This window comes from Cygnus olor, chromosome 5 (assembly GCF_009769625.2).
Source record: "Cygnus olor isolate bCygOlo1 chromosome 5, bCygOlo1.pri.v2, whole genome shotgun sequence".
Taxonomy (NCBI): domain Eukaryota; kingdom Metazoa; phylum Chordata; class Aves; order Anseriformes; family Anatidae; genus Cygnus; species Cygnus olor.
Genome location: NC_049173.1, coordinates 5,237,093 through 5,255,811, shown reverse-complemented (window position 1 = coordinate 5,255,811; position 18,719 = coordinate 5,237,093). Strand labels below are relative to the sequence as shown.

The 18,719-nt window shown below is 40.9% G+C and overlaps 1 protein-coding gene across 1 annotated transcript; it reads right to left on the bottom strand.

Moving 5' to 3' along the window:
- Positions 1-315: 315 nt before the first annotated feature.
- On the bottom strand, positions 316-13,820 carry ACTR10 (actin related protein 10). The gene is made up of 13 exons (XM_040557749.1): positions 13,539-13,820; positions 11,625-11,697; positions 11,053-11,135; positions 9,956-10,064; positions 8,187-8,294; positions 7,758-7,825; positions 7,371-7,450; positions 6,934-6,969; positions 5,294-5,373; positions 5,132-5,205; positions 4,603-4,684; positions 2,898-3,099; positions 316-1,749 (listed from the first exon to the last, which is right to left on the bottom strand). The coding sequence occupies exons 1-13, from the start codon at positions 13,613-13,615 to the stop codon at positions 1,568-1,570; spliced, it is 1,254 nt and encodes a 417-aa protein (XP_040413683.1). The 5' UTR covers positions 13,616-13,820; the 3' UTR covers positions 316-1,567.
- Between the last annotated feature and the right edge of the window lie 4,899 nt (positions 13,821-18,719).

Genomic DNA, 18,719 nt, shown 5'->3' with positions numbered 1-18,719 from the left:
AATGGGAATACAGGCAACCATGGTGTTTAACCCATTGCTCCGAGTCCAGGCTACGGCCCGACAGGTAAAACCCCACATTGTATTTTGAAGAACTGCTCCGTCACAGCAGACCAGTACTGCCCTCAGCTTGCCACGGAAAAACTCCTGCGCGTGGTAATCACAACCTGCTTCACCTGGGAACCCACTGCTTGGACCGGAGACTCTCACGTCAGTTCAAAGAGGCACCGGCCAGGCCCCATCGTGCTCCGAGGGCTGAGAAACCACTGCTAAAAAACAGCTTCGTCCCGGGAGTATAAAAGAAGCATCGAGAACTGCTCACAACGATGTCTGTTTATTTTCCTGTTTCCTGTACAACAGCCAAGCAGCTCATTTGAAGTAGGAAGAAGACGATTTAAAAATACACCTGCCAACACCACTGGAGAGAAATCATTTGTTGTAATGCTTATCAGACCTCTGTTACCAACCAGCAAAATCTCCCCCATGACAGACTATAACACTTTAAACAATGATTCCTTTTTATTTTTTTTAATTTCAAAAACAATAAGATAAAAAGAAACATCTCCTACCATGTGTCAAATAACCCCAACATGCTAAAATAAAACATCTGAAACAGAACAGCAAAGTCATGCAGAAGCTTATTTAAATGCTGCCTCATGTTAAGTTTCACCACCAGAATGTTTCTTTTAACATATGCTTAAATTTTAGAAACGTGCTACGAGAACCACAGCAGGTAGTTAGCAGACATCATGGGGAAATCAGCCTCAAAAAGCATCTTTCCCAAATACAGTGTTCATGTCAAAATGTACATCGTTTTCTGGAGCAAGGAACTTTGTAGTGCATTTGCATTTAATACATATTGTTGCAGTACAAAGAGGTTTTAATATTTCTGATGGGGGGAAGGAGGGCAAAGAAGTGACTTCTGAACTGGGCATTTCAGTAACAGGTTCAAGATTTCCTCATACGCCTGTTTATAATCCTTGCATAGCTGAAGCCTTCCTTGGAGGAGAGGCACTGGGGGAGCTATGTGAGAATTACAGGCAGACGAGTTCTCTGCTAAAACTCTGCAAGCAGGACTCTCTGTGCAGGGGAAATATTGTTCCAGCACCTTTGCTAAACAGCCCCAAACCATTTCCTAACAGTCCTCACAGGTGATTCAAGGGTGGAATACTTCATATAGAATGTGGCAGAAAAGCTTTCACAGATGTTTCCCAAAGTAGACTCTCCGTCATTCTTCTGAGCATACTTTAAATCAAAATATCTTTAAACAAATCTCAACCATGTCATTTACTGTACAGACAAACAACAAAACTCAGAAAGCTACATCTCATCACTATACATTTTTTCAGAAGAGGACAGAATAGCGCAGTAGTTGCCAAAGTTAATTTTTTGAACTACTGGACATGCTTTTAAATACAGTGTTAGTACATACCATGCTACTCCCCAAAACCATCCACATTGGTCATACTTAAGTGTTACATAAATTACTTAATACAAAAAAAAAGTTCCCAATGCGTGTGTGTGTGTACTTGAAATAGATGAGGAGAATCCTTGCGCAGCATTTAGGTGCTTATTTCTCAGTAGAGAAAGCCCTCTTCATCAACGGTGGGGGTGCTTTTCCAACATCAAACATCATTTCCAGTGGAGGGTTATTGAGACAGCACCAGTCAGGTATGCGGCCTGTCTGGCTGTAATACTCTTTGGACACAGACCGGCTCCCAAGGATGTCCTGAAGTGCTCCAAAAATGGCTCCTACATTGTTGGGGAAAAAAAAAAAAAAGCTTTTATTTGGTGTACTGAACTTCTTTTCCTACTTCTCATCAAGAATCTTAATTTTTTTTAGCTTTGTCCAAAATAAACAAATAAAGGAATGAAAGGATCTAGTCACTTTCCGTTTCAGCAGCCCAGCTAGACTCAAATTGCTTCCAATAATGTCCCTTGAAAGTAAGTGAAAACAAGAAAAAATAGTTTCTGCTGAGAACAAAACTGGCCTGGTTGACCCCCTTCTTATGATAAGCCTTCTTCAAATTTTGATTTTAAGCACTTCAAACAAACCCTCATGTGTTTAAGATTTCCTCTCCCAAAAAAGGATGCAGCACAAGAAGTTCCCCCAAGCTGTGAGAAGATTTAGAGCACAGCAGCTGATTAGCACTGCCAGTGAAAGTAAGTGTCAGAGAACTTGGTGCATATAAGTCATTCCTGTTTGCTAATCCTAAAATGAGACTCAGAAAGTTTTAAAACTAAAATATGATAAACACATACCAAAAGTATATGGAAATAAAATTAAAATTAGTTCCTCATACATATCGGATGGTCTCAGCTTACTAGCCAGAAGTTTAGAGAAGCAACAATTCTTTCCAATCTGAGAATCCTCCTGGAAAGAGTTGCTAGCAATGCAAAGCCCTTCTTGACCACCCTTTTTCCCTGTCCTGTCAGTAGTGCATCCAAACTCCACTGCACAGTTGAAGCACTTGTTATCGGCACCCTGGAGCAGCACAGGGCGGTAACAGCCCGCAGCCTCGCCGCAGCCAGCAGCTCCTTGATTTTCAAACGAGATCTTCACGCACGCTGCAGGTCTCTGCTCTCCCCAATTTCTTCACTGGTGCCGCCCCATGGCAGTAGCCATGCACTGCACTCGAGTCAACTCAGCGCTGGTTCAAATTGCACGTCACCTGTTTAAAGCTCCCACAAACCTCGGTGCCATTCTGCCCTCCAAGTGTCCCCGAGGGAGCTGCAGTCTGCAAGATTTCTTCCAGGAGGGCAGAACAATTCCACAGAGCTCAGGTGCAACTTACGTTCAATACTTCATCTACATTTTACTGCTATTTATTTATTACAAATCCCAGCTGGGAAGTTTGTTTTTCCACTTTGTACCTGTGCTTAATCATTTTCGTTCTTACCTCCCAGCCACGCCACGCAGTTGGGTTTGGCAGGCGGAGTGTGAATTCTGAAGGTTTTAGTGGCGAGTGCTTCTTTGTATTTTGGTTTCTCTACCAGGTACCTGATTTCAGCCATGAGTCTGTGCAGGAATCCTGGCAACATGGCAGTGCCACCGATAACTACCAAGTTCTCCGCCAGCTGCTTCCTGGTGTCTATTGGACACTAAAGCAAAAGAGAATTAAAACAAACAAAAAAAACATTAAAAAAAACAACACTAACTGAAATTGCATGTATGAGCATTCAAAGGTCTCTTCGAAATTCAGCTAGTTTTCCTGTGCATTTCAATCGTTGTTTTCTATTACTTCTCTGAAAAATAATCTACATCTTTTTTTACCCAGACTTCCCAAGAAAACCAGGCTCAGGGACCTGCCCAGTTGAGGCTTGCATGAGCACGCCGTGAGTCGCTGTGAAGCCCTGTAGCTGAGACGGGCCAAGACAACAGAGGACAGAGGTATCAGTGACTAATTCCCCCGAGCTCTGGGAGAAGATCTGCCAGAAGAGACACACAAAACCTCAACCAGTGCTCTCAGAGAGAAAACTGTTAAATATGAGCTTGACTTGTTTTAGCTTCATATGGGAGAAAGATGCTACAGAAACCTCCGTGGCAGAAAAGCCAGAGCATGCCTTTGGTATCAGATAATCTAACAAGAAGACATACGGGTACAAGAAAACCAAGCTTTGTCAGTTCTGCCCCTCAACAAGCAGACCTGTGGTACCCCTTTGAAAAAAAAAAATCTATTGCCAGAGCACTGTGCTCCTCTTGTCCAGCAGAAGTAACTGGACACTCTCTGATATTTGAAAATTTAACATTTGTCTTTGCTAGCCAAAGAATGATGCAAGGTAAAGGCCTGGAGGTAGAGAGGGGAGGGAACAGATCCCGGAACAGATCTTGTCAAACATCAGGAGCTGTAACTGATTGTCATGCCATCTAAGTCTGTCACTCCCCAATAAAATATGTCTCAGCAAACTAATTTAAATAACATTAGGAACTACAGGAAGGAAGTGAACTTTACACCACATCATAATGAAAATTTCCATCTATTTTGGTTTTCTAATCATTTTTTTCTTAAACCTAGTAAGAAATGAAGTGTTTGTATATGCCGAGAAAACTTTCCATACTATTTCTACAATACCGCCTGTAACAGAGATGTCCAAATTAATTTTATTCTACCTCAGGTAAGTAAACAGTCTGCAGGATGCAGAAAGTCTAGCTGTGAGCAAAACACCTTTAAAATGACGAAAGAGAATACCTATTACTTTAGTTCAAGCAGTGTAATTCTTATAACAACAAAAGTATTAGCTACTCCTTTGTATGTACGCGTATATGTATGTACAGAGCTTCACCACCGAAATAAACGCAGCTAGATTCTCCCTTTTGCTGAGGAACACGCACAGTGTTGCTTCTTTTCTTGACTGAAAACTGTTCTAAATAAATTGCTGTATACCCAGGAGTATGAAAACAATCACAGAGCGGATGACGCACCGTGACTTGCTGCCCCACAGTAATTCATCATGTGGCAGAACGCGAGGAGTCATGCTGTGCTGAGATTTTGAAACCAACTGTAACCTGCAGTCAGGGGGGCATCACTCTAAAAAGAGACGTTTCTAAGAGTAGGTTCCCTAACTCTGGAGACATGCAAGCAATTGTTTAGAAGATAAAGATACCTGAATGAGCGAATCTAAGATCAAAGTGGCAACAGATGTCTCTTCATTATCCTGTTCAAACAGTATTTCCACAACTGAGTCTCTGTTGAAAGGACAGGAAATGAGTGTTAATGAGAAGCAATGCTACACCATGAGCTAACAGCGGGGCTGGAAATAACTACAGACTTCCTGCTGACAGCACGACATCACAGCTTCTTCTGTCACGCAGTGCGTGCACCAGGCAGTGCCAAAGGGGAGGCAACAGCTTCATTCACTCCACTTAAACCTGTCTCACCATCATGCATTCACACTCCATTTCTGTTTTCCCCCACCCCTCTGATCTGCTGGCTCGTCTTCAACTGTGAGCAATTTGGAGAAGCAGAAACCTCTTATTATAGGCTTTGCACTGTGCCTATCGCAAAGGCTTTATTTAAGAGACATAAAAAAATGCAAGTGCTTCATTACAATTCAGTTTTATGAAAATTTATGTGCTCTCAGAGTTAAAAATACGTCCTCCTAAAGACAAACATTTCACTACAGTATTTCTCACCTGATGGGGCCAACTACATGGAGAATCTTTTCTCCGTCTAAAGGGTAGTCCACATCTGGAGGTGGCGGAGGACGCTAGAAATAAAAACACAAGCATTGTTTTAAAGGCCAAAACGGCTACGTCTACTTCAAAAGACCAGGATAAGTTTCATTCTCCACCCACCTCAGCACTGCCATCAATGTTGAACTTGGCTGCTTGGATCTTCAGTCCACGCTGGAGATCACTCACAAAACAAGTGCGAACTTCATAAAAGAAAAGGAAGGGACAGAAGAAAGACTGTCGTATCCTTTCATCAATAAAACAGACAATTTTGTTTAACTTAGAGAACACATTTTAGGCCCTGCTGGTAGAAAACAAAACAAAACAAAAAAGCAAACAAACAAAAAAAACACAACACAAGCCTCTACACTTCCATCTGAATTCAGATGTATGTAGATCATAAATTTAAACGAAAACGACACCAGAACTATGTGAGAACAGGCAAGATTTCTTTCTCAAACAAGCTGCATAAGATTTAAAGACAAAAGATGCTATTAATCATGTTTTTGGTTACCACAAGGTGGCAGAGGTTGAATTCTGCTGTCAAACACACCATTCCTGGTCTTGCACTATGGCTTCAAGTAAGACACTGTATTTTTTTTTTCTTTTAAACAATCACTGATCATGTAAATATTTTTCCTAATGCAACTCTTCAGCTTCCTAAGAAATCCAGAAGTTTTTTATTTTCCTCTAAGCGGCACTGACAGACCACAATTTTATTTGTATGCCTACTACGATTAATTTGTGCTATATTAAAATAATAATATAATGCATATAATAAGAATCTTCTTCATAATGGTTGTCACAAAGGAACAACCCTTCAATACACAAGCAATCCTAATTTCAACCCTAACACATTATATCTGATGCCAAGAGATTGCATCAAAACCAGAACCAATCAGGAAACTGTGTTCCATGTCCAGGAACTAGAAAAGGAGCTTCCACTTGACAAAGCACCAGCTCTATTTCAGTTATTTTGCATTTCACTGATGGATTTCTTCCTAATGTCGTCCAGAAGATAGATCCTAGTTACTATCTTCTGCAATTATATCTATTTTTATATCACATGAAACCACATGAAACATTACACAGGAGCCCATTTAAGTTCTGCCTAAAGAGATACCCTATTTTCTTTCTGGTGTAAATGTAGTCCTCAGCTCCTCCTGCCTACTTAATTAATGTATCAACATCTCTTTTATACACACTTGATTTTTTTTTTTGCAAAGCTTATCCTGAGGCAAATGGACACCTTGTAGTTAATTTCTAAACAAAATCAGTTTAAAATATTCATATTTCATGATATTAAAATTACTTAAATGCTGCATTTACAAGCAAAATATTTCTATGATAGTAATTTTTGAAATTAGATCTGCTAACTTTCTACCATGTGCAGTACAGACTGTACACATTCATACACAAAGTGTTGGTAGTTAAAGAAAAATGCAACACCAAGTTACCCTGACCTGCTGATCATACGATATATGCAATAGTGTAACATGTAACGCTCCTACTGCACTATTCTACCAAAATACGAGCTGTCTTGACAGCACAAAGGCTAAACCTGAACGAGAACTTCAACTTTGTTTTGTGTTTGCTTTCAGAGAGGGAGAACAAGGCAAGTTCTTCTGGTAGGTTAAGAAATACGATAAACAGAGAAGCCAAAATAAGTACCTGAATACAATGTTTTGCATGCTTGTTATTATCATTCTCTCCTCTACTGCACAATTTAATAAACTAGGGTTTCATAAAAAAGAAAGTTTTACCTTTTATATCTTCTACTATGTCTTCTGGAACTGAGCCTGCAGCAACAACAACAAAATCAGTTAGAGCAAAAACTTTTTAAGTAGAAAGAGAATTTAACAATCGAACTAACTTTGAGTTACATTTAGGACACTTCCACTTTGACAGCAGCTTTTAAAGATTTCTAAGTAGAAGAATATTACAGAAAGAAGTTAGCCTTCTCTCAAAAGAGACCGCAAAAATACTACTGACCTTTTATCTGGGCTTTCATTTAAACTTACTGTTATAAGTGGCTTACTTTTGAAGTAATATACTCATTTAATATGGAGAAAGAAATCATGAGAGAAAATCACGTAAGATATGATGAATACTACATACATATTTTTTATTCACTGTCAGTATTAATCCCCTTTCCCCAGTGCAAGTTCACAGCACTTACACTGCAGCAAACAGACCTTACCCATCACAGATGGAAGGCTTTGTCCTTTGGCTAATCCTGTATCAACTGTGCACTGTTCCAACAACTGATATTCCAGCTCCCTAGAACATTGCAAATTAAGTTAGGTAAAGGCAGCTATTAACTCAGGACAATTCTCTGTATTATGCTTAAGGGACAGTATTTACCCCCTTCAGACAGATTCTTTTAAATACAGGCTGAAGTAGATCGGGTTTCCACAACTTTTACTACATCAACAAAAGCCAGAAAGTGGTAACTTTCAAAATGGAATACTGGCATAGCAACAGTTACGATTTAAGTAATGTTCAGTAGGAATCTTTGGTCACTGATCAAAGGGTAACTTCCACAAATCACTTAACAGTAGCCTGGGATGTGTAACAGTGAACTTACTTGTGGATAGCCTTTCCTCCCAACGGCAGAGAACCCCAGCAGCTCAGAATCGGAATTCCCTCATATATCTACATAAAGATCAGGAAACTCTCCTTTTTTGTCACGCGTTTTCAGACTGCTGGAACTGCTTTTTCTCCTCAACATTTTCTTAGATTAGCCACCTTTCTCCAAAACTAATTACTAATATATACACAATGGAGTTATGAACCACCTAAGAATCCCATACCACCTTTCCCAAGCTTCAGTAGAACACGGACTGTAACATGTCAGCTGTGAAGAGATTCCCCAAGTGATGATATCTTATAATTAAAAGCTGGATGGGCTGATCTGTTTCTATTGCTTTTTATCACACTTGAAAGCCTATAAAATAGCAGCTTGTCATGATAGCCTTACTGCTGACAGTGTTCGTTCTGTATTATTAAAGGATACAGGCAGCACCAAGCTTTCTTTATATCCGCAGTCCAGCACCATGGCAGAATTGATCCCAAGTGTCAGGAGAGACATTAGATGACTTGGAGCAAACAATACAGAAGGTACCTACATGGAAACCAAGAGGGCAATTGACAGAAGAGGGGAAAATACAAACAACATAAAACACCTAAAGCAATGATGCTTTCCCTAAATGTTATACTAAAATCGAAATCCAAGCAATTGTATCTTGAGATGTCAATTTTTAGTTTAGTTTTTAAGGTAGGGTAGTAATTAATAAAATACAACAGGACAGTAAGATCTATATTCATCTAATTCATGGTACATACAGTTCGTGGTACATACGAGGCACTTCAGTAATATTTAATCTTGGAATAGACTCATAAGAAAAGTGTCAATTACAGAACTAATCTTAAGTCATAGTTCAGATTTCCTATTGTCATTTGAAAAGAAAGAAACAAACACGACTACTTGAAATGCTGCATAAAGATTTGAAGATGTGATTAAAGGCGACAGGAAAATCATGAAAGTGTGCCCTATAACATGCTGTGCACACAATCTCCCAGAAGAAGCGATTTATTATGCTTTTCCCAAAGCAACGTGGTAACTCAAGTCATAATTACATGAGAATGACTTTCTTCCCCTAGAATTCTGCAAAACAAATTTCCTAAACTGTGACTGTTCCTTTATTGAATACCATGCCTTGAAGCGTGAATTACAGAAGCAATTTCAATAAAGCCTGCATTAAAGGGCAACATTACTGGTACTTGGCCCAGAGACAAGTTATAATATTGACCGTGTATTAAAATGCCACTCTTATGCGTTGCACCAGATGGAAGTATTAGCCAGAGAGAATTAACCTCACTTCAGTATTAACTGGCTTCTTAACATGCTACAAAGCCTCTCCATCAAAATATGATTCTCCAAGTCATGAGTCACTTTAGACAACCAATTCTGCATGCAAGTGCTTTTTTGGGAGACCTTTTTTTCCCCCAGGAAGGGATTTGGGGTGGAGGGACTGGGACAAAAAACACACACAAATATTTCAGCAAATTCAAGTCAGAAAATGTATTTATCATAGGAAAGAATTATGCAGAATTTCAATTCAAGATCAGTTGTTAAATTGTGTTGTGGAATCATAGTGGAGTAGGACTGCAGACAAACTAGTTTCACTGCTTTTTATAGAAGAACTTCAACTTTTGTTCTATTTGAATTGAAAAAGTTACGGAACCACCTTCCAATACTTTTTACTTTAGAACTAACCAAGAGTTAGCTTCAGATTTTTCTTGACTCTATCAGAACGACTGATTAAGCTGAGTAGATAATGAATTTCTGGTAAGCTCTCATTTCTAAATGAGTACAGCCACAAGTTAGATCATGTGCTAGACAAAGATATTGACTCTGATAGAAGTCATGAGATTTGATGACAGAGCACTAAGAAGTGTTTACATATAAATTCTGGCTTCCGGCAGTGCTCAATAGAAATTATTGGATCTGTCTGGAACAGGATGATGTGAGCTGTAGTTTCATACAAGCCAGAGAAACCTCTCAGATTCTTAATAGCTGCTGGTTTTTGCAGCCTTTAAGGTGCTTTAGTCTGATCTCCAAGCCCCACCTTCCCAAATGACCAGTAAGATTTTTTTCCAACTTCTTTATGTCTCTCTCATTCTTCTGCCATTATTTCCATGTCTGTCCACATACGGTAGTGATCATCAGTAAGATTTCTACTGTCAAGTGCTATGCTTACAGTAATTATGTGAAACACATACCTCAAAATGCTTGAAAAGGACTCTTGTGAGTGTGTCTCTGAAGTGTGAAGGGCAGAGGACAGATTCTATGATAACAACACGACGGTCTCTGGGATTCACCAGCAGATGTCTGAAAAAGGCAAGATGTGTAAAACAAAACTGGCAAGTTTATGCACATATTACAAGCCCTACCTTATTTTAATGTTCCATTCTACCTGAAAATCCTAGTCATTTGCATTTAGATAGCATTTTCCATGGCAGATCTCAGTCTTCTTCCCAAATTTAAAGTATAAAAAACAAATTCCTAATAGAAAGTTAGGAAATCAAGTTACAGAAAGCAAGTTAGAGAGTTCTCCGCCAGCAGCCTGTAGCTACAAACGTTATACATTTCTAAAGCAACATAAAGAAATGCAAAAATAGGCATGCACGGTAGTCATTAATGGCTTGTCCAGTGTCATACAGTATATCCATAAAAGTGAGGAAATCAGTGTCCTGATTTCAATTACAAATCAATGATAAAGGACACAAAAAAGTAGCCAACACTGGAGATCTGAGGTACAGAAATTAAGTACTCATTTGCCCTGGGTCAAACGATGTTTTCTGCTGCATAAAAGTACAGACTGGAAATAAAGAGAAAATTACCAGCTCCAGGTTCATTACTCACTCATACTAAAAATACAACAAAAAGATGTATTAATCAGGCAAAAGTGTCCTATACGTTAAGATTCCTCCTTATAACCATGGTCATGTGGCAAGGAGTTCTGCACTGATGCAGGATGAGCTTCAGCCCTGCCAAAATCAGTACAACTCCTCAGGTTCTCCTTCAGCTTCTCCATCGAGTCCTTTATGAGTTCCATAATTAAAAGGCCAATTACAAAATATATTTTATTTCTAGAGAGAGACTGATGCTGCAGGCCACTAAGTCTTTATAATAACACCTGAATCTCAGCACCACTGAATTTCTCCAGCAAGAATACAGCCAGGCAGCTACCTGCAAATCTTCTTTCTGTTTTCCTACTCAACTAGACAGAAGTCCCCAGTGACACTTGAAAACCTCTGGATGCACTCAGAAAAAAGCTGCAGAAGGCACGAATAATTAACATCCACGTATCCCTTACCTGAAATACAACATATGAATAAATTCCTTCAGATACGAGTATAGCTCTTCTGTATTAATATTATACTGGACTACTTTGATAGGCTGTAAAGAAAAGAAATATCCATCATCAGCATAAATATTAAACAGTGATAATATAAAAAGAAATGTATCTATCATATATCTGAATATATATATAACCTGATACATATAAAGAAATACTAACTTTTGCCTGTTTTGCTATATATACTTAACAATGTACCTCATAATTCACCCTATAACTAAACTCCAGAGTTTATTGATCCTAATTTTTCATACTGGTAACTTATCTCAACATTAGTTTTCCAAAGCTGCCTTTCTCTACTAAAAAAAGAGCACAGGCAAAGAAATGTCTCAATAAGTGTCCCCAAAATAAGATGGGTGAGCAATGAGTACCAACTAATACATGTTGGTATCACAGTTACTTGTATCTAGTTACAATATTTAATAGCAGCTGCTATAATGAAAAATAGCTGATGATGAACAGAAGACATATCTGAAAATTCCCCCTGAAAATTATAACATACTAAACATTGCAAAGCTAAAATAGTTTACCTTGGGGACATCAGGTTTCTTTATTTCACTAGGAATAATGCATCTTGGTCCTGTTTCTCCTGCAAAACCGCACCTAAAAGAAAACGTGGAAAACTTTATCATTGGAAGTCACTATTAGCAGACAAGCCTATGATTCAAAGAGTAATTAATTAGGAGTATTTCTGTAACTGCAAGGAGGTGTTTTACATACGACTTTTCTATCTAGTTATTTTGAATGAGAAACACTGTATATCTTTTTATTGACTCCCGCTCAGCTGCATTAAGTGAAATACGGTTTCTTCACTTCTGTAAGGACTGTAAAGCTCATCTCTGATGTGCCTCCTAATTTCCACTGAATACAACTTTCTGTTGGCAACTCTCCACCTACAACCTTCCTTACTGCCTATTAAATTTCCAGAGAAATACCTTCCTATGCCCTCCATACCAGCCCAGTTTTCACTGAAGCTCTCAGTAAACACAGGCAGCACCAAGTCATTACGTCCTCTTTAAATCCTCACTTTTTGTGATGTTTACTTAATCACAGGATGGTCTGGGTTGGAAGGGACCTTACAGCCCCCTGCCATGGGCAGGGACCCCTGCCCCCAGCCCCATCCAGCCTGGCCTTGTGCACTGCCAGGGATGGGGCAGCCACAGCTCCTCGGGGCGGCCGGCGCCAGGGCCTCACTGCCCTCTGAGGGAAGAATTATTGGAAGCCTATTTGGTTTTCATAAATAGATTACAACTTAAAATACATAAGCAAAATGCATTGAAGAAAGCAAATAAAAAAAACAAAAGAAATTACAGATTTGATTAAGTACAAATATCAGAAGAAAACAATGGTAGAAAACACTAGTAGAAAGCTCGAAACTGCTGGAATTCAAGTACTTTTAATACAAAAGGTCAACTAACAATTTATTCTGGTATTTGGCAACTGTAAACTCGTTTCTTCAGATCATTTCAGAAAAACTCTAAAGAAGTCCCAGTGTGTACACGTGGTCGTTTACCTGTCATCCTAATAACTTCTGAACTTTCTGTTAATTTCAGTCATACTTAGAAAAGGACAGGTAACTCAGAGGTAATGAAATTGCCACCACTTCTGTAAGAACACAGGTTGGAAACAGACCCTAAAAGCATACTATTCAAGAGAAACACTTTTGTATGAGAGCACAGGATAAAACTACAAAAGCATCCCAAATTTGGGAAAAGCTGGTGATCAGTGACACGACAAACCCACAGGAGGCCACTCGTGGAGTTACTTGTCTCCATCTGGGCTGGGTTTTATTAAATCCTTTCCACAACCAGTGACTTCCAGGTAACAAAGCCAGGCTGCTGGTATGTAATTATACAGTCACTTCAAAAAAAAAAAAAAAAAGCAAGCACAACAAAACACAAAACCAGATTTGGGCAAGAAACCCTGCTCCTACAAGTGTGCCTCATCAGGGGGGCAGAGACAGCACCAGGGTTTTGAGCAGGTAAATGCCCCAAAAGAACACAGACAGGGGACTAGAAAGAGATGGTTTTGTTGCAATGTAATGTTTGTTTGTTTGTTTGTTTGTCTGTTTTTCCTTTGTGCAAGGCTACTGAAACCTCAGGGGCACTTGCAGCCTATTCTAGCCCAGGACATGGGGGGACGTGGCTCTGCGACACCCATGTGAGACGTCGCTTTTTTATTTTTTCAACCCAAAACACGAGATCGGAAAGCAAGGCTCTGGTCAGCTTTACACAAAGCAAATCGCCATAGAAAAGAGGCGGGGGGGGAAAAAAAAAAAAAAAAAAACCACCACCACCAAACTCGTTATTTACTAATTATCTCTCCCGACAGCAGACACCGGAAGCAACCCCCCGGCGCCAGGTCCGCCCCGCGGTCGCGACACGGACTCCCCGGCGAGTCGCGACAGAAGTGGGGACGGGGACACGCCGACACACGCCACTCACTTGGTGAAGGCCTCGCCCAGGTCTATCACCACGGCGGTCTTCTCCCCGCCGCTGCCCAGCCCCTCGTAGAGCGGCATCCCGGCCTCCCCTCGCTTCCCACGGCCTCACAATGGCGGAGCCGCCTTCCTTCCTGCCTGCCTGCCTCCCTGCCTCCTTCCTTCCTTCCTGCCTCCTTCCCTCCTCCTCCCCGCCGCTCCGCCCCGCAGCCCTGCCCGGTGGGCCCTGGGCTGTCAGCCCCGGGAAGAGGAGGCTGAGGGGAGGGCTCATGGTGGCCTGCGGCCCCCTCACGGGGAGCGGAGGGGCAGGCGCTGCAAATGGAGGCCGGGGCGTGAAGCAAGGCGCGCTGTGCCGCTGAGCGCAGGGCGGAGGAGGGCAGGAGAAATCCGAGAATCACGGAATGGTTTGGAAGGGTATCTCAAAGATACCTAGATCCACCCCCTCTGCCATGGGCAGGGATAAATGAAGTAAATTATAGGAAGCTATCACTTAGGAGGCTATTAGGATGACATGTAAATATACCAAAGTGCTAGGTGTAACCCTTTAGGGTACAATAGCCTTGCTCTCCACCAGAAATAAGAGGTCTGTCATGGAAAAACAACAGCAACAAAAAGCAAATAAAAAATCACCATACCTCCTTACTGCTATAAGAGATCTCTCATGGAAAACAAACAAACAAAAACAAACCACAACCAACCAAACAAAAACATGAACCATACCTCTTTACCCCAAGAGAATGACAATTAGGAAGTGAAGATAAGAACTCGCAAATACTGAGGGTAGAAATATCAAACCCCACCTTGCCACCCCATGCATCCAGGACTGGGTTGCCTGTGCCTGGCGGTCAGAGGTAGATGGTGGTGAGCTCTGGTGGGAGTTGACTGATAGGACCCATGTGCTAAAGATGTAATTTGATTTAGTTCTATTTTATTTCCTTTCATGAAAGTGTATTGTTGTGCCATTACAGTTGGGGTTTACCTTCATCAGCCTTTTTTTTTTGAAGGGGTGAATTACTGTTCAGATTCAATCGTAGAGCCACATCAGCATTTTGCAGAATTTGTAGGAACGCTGTATTGCATCAAGTCCTCACAAAATGGCAAGCCATTGAAACCAAGACCTTACTCAGTTTTGGAGAAAATAAAAATTTGTGTTTGTATGTGTGCAAGTTTGTATATAACCATATATAATAAAATACTTTGACACAGTACTGAGGCTTTAACTCCATCAAGGTTAGGAAATGTTAAGTTATTCTAAATAATCCTAAATCTTTGTGTTGTAGGTAGATGCCAGCTCTGCGGTAGGTAAGCTCGGTCACCACTTTCTGTTTACAAGTTACTTAATGTCTCTGAAATACGCAGCCTTGCTTTGACGGTCTTGGCATTTCTGGTTGGTAACAGCCGTGTCATGAAAGCCTCTTAGTGTGTTTGAATGAATGAGTTCTGTAGGCACCTACCGGTGTGGATGGAGGAGCTGTTACCCAGAAACAGACCAAAGAGAGGAAAAATACATGCTGAAAGGCAATGTGAATCTGCAGGAAATAACACAGGACACCAAGAGTTTGCTGCATCTGTGCAAGGCCCCCAGCACACACCAACATCAGCAGCGGGTTGTATAAATCCAACAGCGTCCACAAAGGCTGCTCTGTGCTGAGAGAGACAACAGGATTATCTGTATACCCAAAGAAAGAAGGTGTCCTTTGACAAGCTGTCATCTTCTGGATAAACAGCTGGGCCTTCCAACTGTTGATCCAGCTGGAAACCTATGAGAGCATGCGTGCATGCGAGCGAAGTGTGTCATTAGTTAACTACTATTAGTAATAACTGCTTGGCACTATAAATAGAGCTTAATTAATAAAAGGTGTTCTAATAAATATTGGTTGTGATATATGACTCCCTGTGACTTGATTCCTTTTCTGGGAAAAGGGAATTTATAACAGATGTTGGCTAGTGTAATGCAAATCTGGGATCACTTGAGAAAGAGATTCCTAAAGCAACGTTTATCCCACTACCATCAACAACCTCCTTTCCCCTACCTATCATCTCCTTTCCCCACAATAACCAGACTTATAAAATCAGATGCTTTTCAGGCATTTTTATGCATGCCCAGGAGTGTCACGCATGATCACATCCCCAAAAGATCTGTTGTAGGGTATTTGTACCAAAGGAGTGCATGGGACCCACTTCATTTTTCAGGGAAACAAAATAAATATTCAAAAAAAAATACTGAAAAGCTGTGAACTGGTGGGTTGTGTTTTTGCTCGTGCCGGATAGGCAAACCAAAGAGGCTGAAGTGTGCATGTGCAGCCAGACAAGGGCTCTCAGTGAAGTGAGATTTCAATGTAGGCTGTTGTCACAGTGAACTCAAGGGCTCATACTGGTGTGCTCTGTAGCCCCAAATGCAAGCTATGTGAACTGTGAGCTGCTGTTAGTTTCTAGATGTTTTTCATGTACTTTGCCGGAGTGGTGTTTGTCCCACATCCACACTTTCTATTTAAGATCTGTGAAGGTGGAGCTGTGTGGTAGAGCTGGACGATAAACAGGAATGATGTGGGACACCAAAAGCTGTTGCTGCCACCATCTGCTCTATCGCCTGAGCAAACCTCAGCACTAGCCCGTCGTCAGACTAGCGGCTCTGCAAATCCATTTGCTCTTCTGCTCCTGTCACAGCCCTGTCACCTGCCCCCGCTTCTGGCCTCCCTAAATTTAACTGGGTCACAAAGTGGAGTCAGGAATATAGAGCTGAGAAGAGAAGGTCCATATGTGTGGAGGACTGGAAACTTGAGGAGTCGAAGCACTTGGAGCATCCTGGAAGGGCTCTGTATATTTGGAGGAAACACAAGGAATCCAGGCAGTGTAGCGGGAGTGCAAGAAAGGTGTAAAGAAGGGGAACTCTACAGTGACAAACCCAGGGTAAACTCCTCGCAAAGCCTGTATTTTCCTCATAAAGCCTGTATATCTTTTGTTCAAACTCTGTCCCATAATTCAGTGTAAGCCCCTGCACTCTTCATATGACCCATCACCATTTTGATATCCTGTCAGCTCCTTCTTGTTGCGGAGGAAAACTGAGGAGAAGGAAGAAGCTTGTAGTGGTGATGTGGGATGCAGGAACAGCAAAGGGACCAGCACACAACCAGTAGGCTCTTGGAGTAGGAGTAAGCACTGCCAAGGCAGCAGAGGAGGATGCCAACACATTAAAAAATAAACAAACAAAACCCTGTAGCTATTAAATGCTCCAAGACCCAGTTCAAATTGCCTTCTGATTTTGTGTGTTTTTATGTTATTAACGTTTTTTATTATTATATTTTATAGTTAGTATTATATGCCCTTCCAAAATATGGAAATGCAGCTGACCTTTAAAGCATATGCAAACAACCGTGCCTGAAAATATGTTTAAATGTCATTCTCACACCAGAGCCTTAGCTCTACCATGTCTGAGCAATACCCCAGTGTACCAAGAAGCCAAGTTCAGTTAGAATTATCCCTGCCAGATGCTTTTCTCTCTTTGGGCTTCCTGTCACGAAAATGATCCTGGAATTCCCAAGCTCATGTACTGAGTTCTGCCTGCTGCCCTGGGTTCTTTTGAGGACAGTGGGAGGAAGCTCACGAGGTTGCCGGGCCTGTTGAGAATGTGCTCACGCTGATGTGTGAATTTTCACACTTTTAAATTCCATATAATGCTCCTGAATATCTCTGTGACAAGGATCCTATAAAGATGTAACCTATCATACGTAATGTTGAGCCTCTTGAAACTTGGGCTAAAAAATTGAATAATATGTGATTAATTTAATGACTAATGTCAAATCTGAGCATGATGTTTTCATGACCATTTCCGGCCCCAGATCTCACCTGTTTATGATGTATTACTGCGTCATAATTATGCCTACATCACGCTTATGTTTTAAATAAAAAAATTACTTGGATATGTTTTAGAGGTCACAGGCCCTACTTGGAATATATAGCCCATTGCTTTCTCCTAAACATATTATCGCTGGGTTAGGAAAGATCAGAGCTTGCTGCTAATCACATCACTGCCTTTATAGTCCATTGGAAATCTTTCTTTAAATTACATTAATCAATCACAGTTAACACGAGCTCTGAAATGCAAGCTGCAGCTTAGAAGTGGCTTAATTTAATGGATGGTCTTTCCAGAGCCTAGCAGTTATTGATAATAGAAGCCAGAGAGCCTAGAAGTGTGCCAGTGTTTCATAACAAAATCTATCCACATCGTGCTGGTTTAATCAAGGAAGCTGCTTGCATAATAATGTGGAAAGCACGCTCGCTATCCCGAATATGTAACTGTTGAAGAAACAGATGGTGATGCTAACCCATAAGAATCAGGCTATAAATACATTCAAGATAACAATATAAATGAAGATAATTATTCACAATCTAAGGAGATGGTAGGACAATTAAGCCCTCTGCTAAGCAGGAGGTTGAGGGGAGTAAAACACAGGATCTCCTTAACACAGTAAGACGATGTTCCCTGAATGCAGCCGGCTTGTATAACTCTTGTTAAGTAGTGGTATGCTCTGATATGCAGGGAAGAGCTTGCATAAATATATAAAAATACAAGGAATGAATTGTAGTCTATTGAAATCAGTGAAAATATCAAGTATCCAGTTTATATCAAATATATAAGATACTTCTTTTGGCTAGTGGAGTGCCTTTCAGTTTTTTAAGACTCTGTTAGTATTCAAGCCATTGGCAGAAATAATCTTTTTGAATATCTTGCAGACAAGTTATTGTCACAAGCAGCGCTGTGCGCTCGTCTGCAGGGAGCGGGGGTGAAAGCGAAGCTGGTGTCTCGAGGTGGCAGCTCAAGAACTGCCCCGGAGGATTAAAAGGGAGCAGTTTTCATAAAGAAAATGACTTTTCTGTATGAGTCCTGAAACACGGCAGCTCTTGGATGAATTAATCCTCACAGTGCCCTTGCAAACATTGCAGACATAAAGGAACGTGTCCTCCAGCATAAACACTGCAGGCCCAAATGGGTAGAGCACGGAGGCACCTTGCCCAACTAATATTCTGCTGCCTTTAGTGCAGAAATGCCTATCTGGACCCCCGCAGAGACTCAGATTTCAGTAAACCCCTATGCATGTTTCATTGGCAAAGCATAATTTTTTCTTGGACACAAAATAAACAGTCTTTTGTGTCCCCTCGTTGGACGGCTTTGTCTGTGTGCTTG

Bases quoted from the DNA above. Each gene is read 5' to 3' on its own strand.
- ACTR10 (XM_040557749.1), bottom strand. From the start codon at position 13,615: ATGCCGCTCTACGAGGGGCTGGGCAGCGGCGGGGAGAAGACCGCCGTG. The intron at 11,698-13,538 runs GTGAGTGGCGTG...GTTTTCTTTTAG, and splicing joins CTGGGCGAGGCCTTCACCAA to GTGCGGTTTTGCAGGAGAAA. The intron at 7,451-7,757 runs GTAAGTTCACTG...GCAATGTTCTAG, and splicing joins GGAGGAAAGGCTATCCACAA to GGAGCTGGAATATCAGTTGT.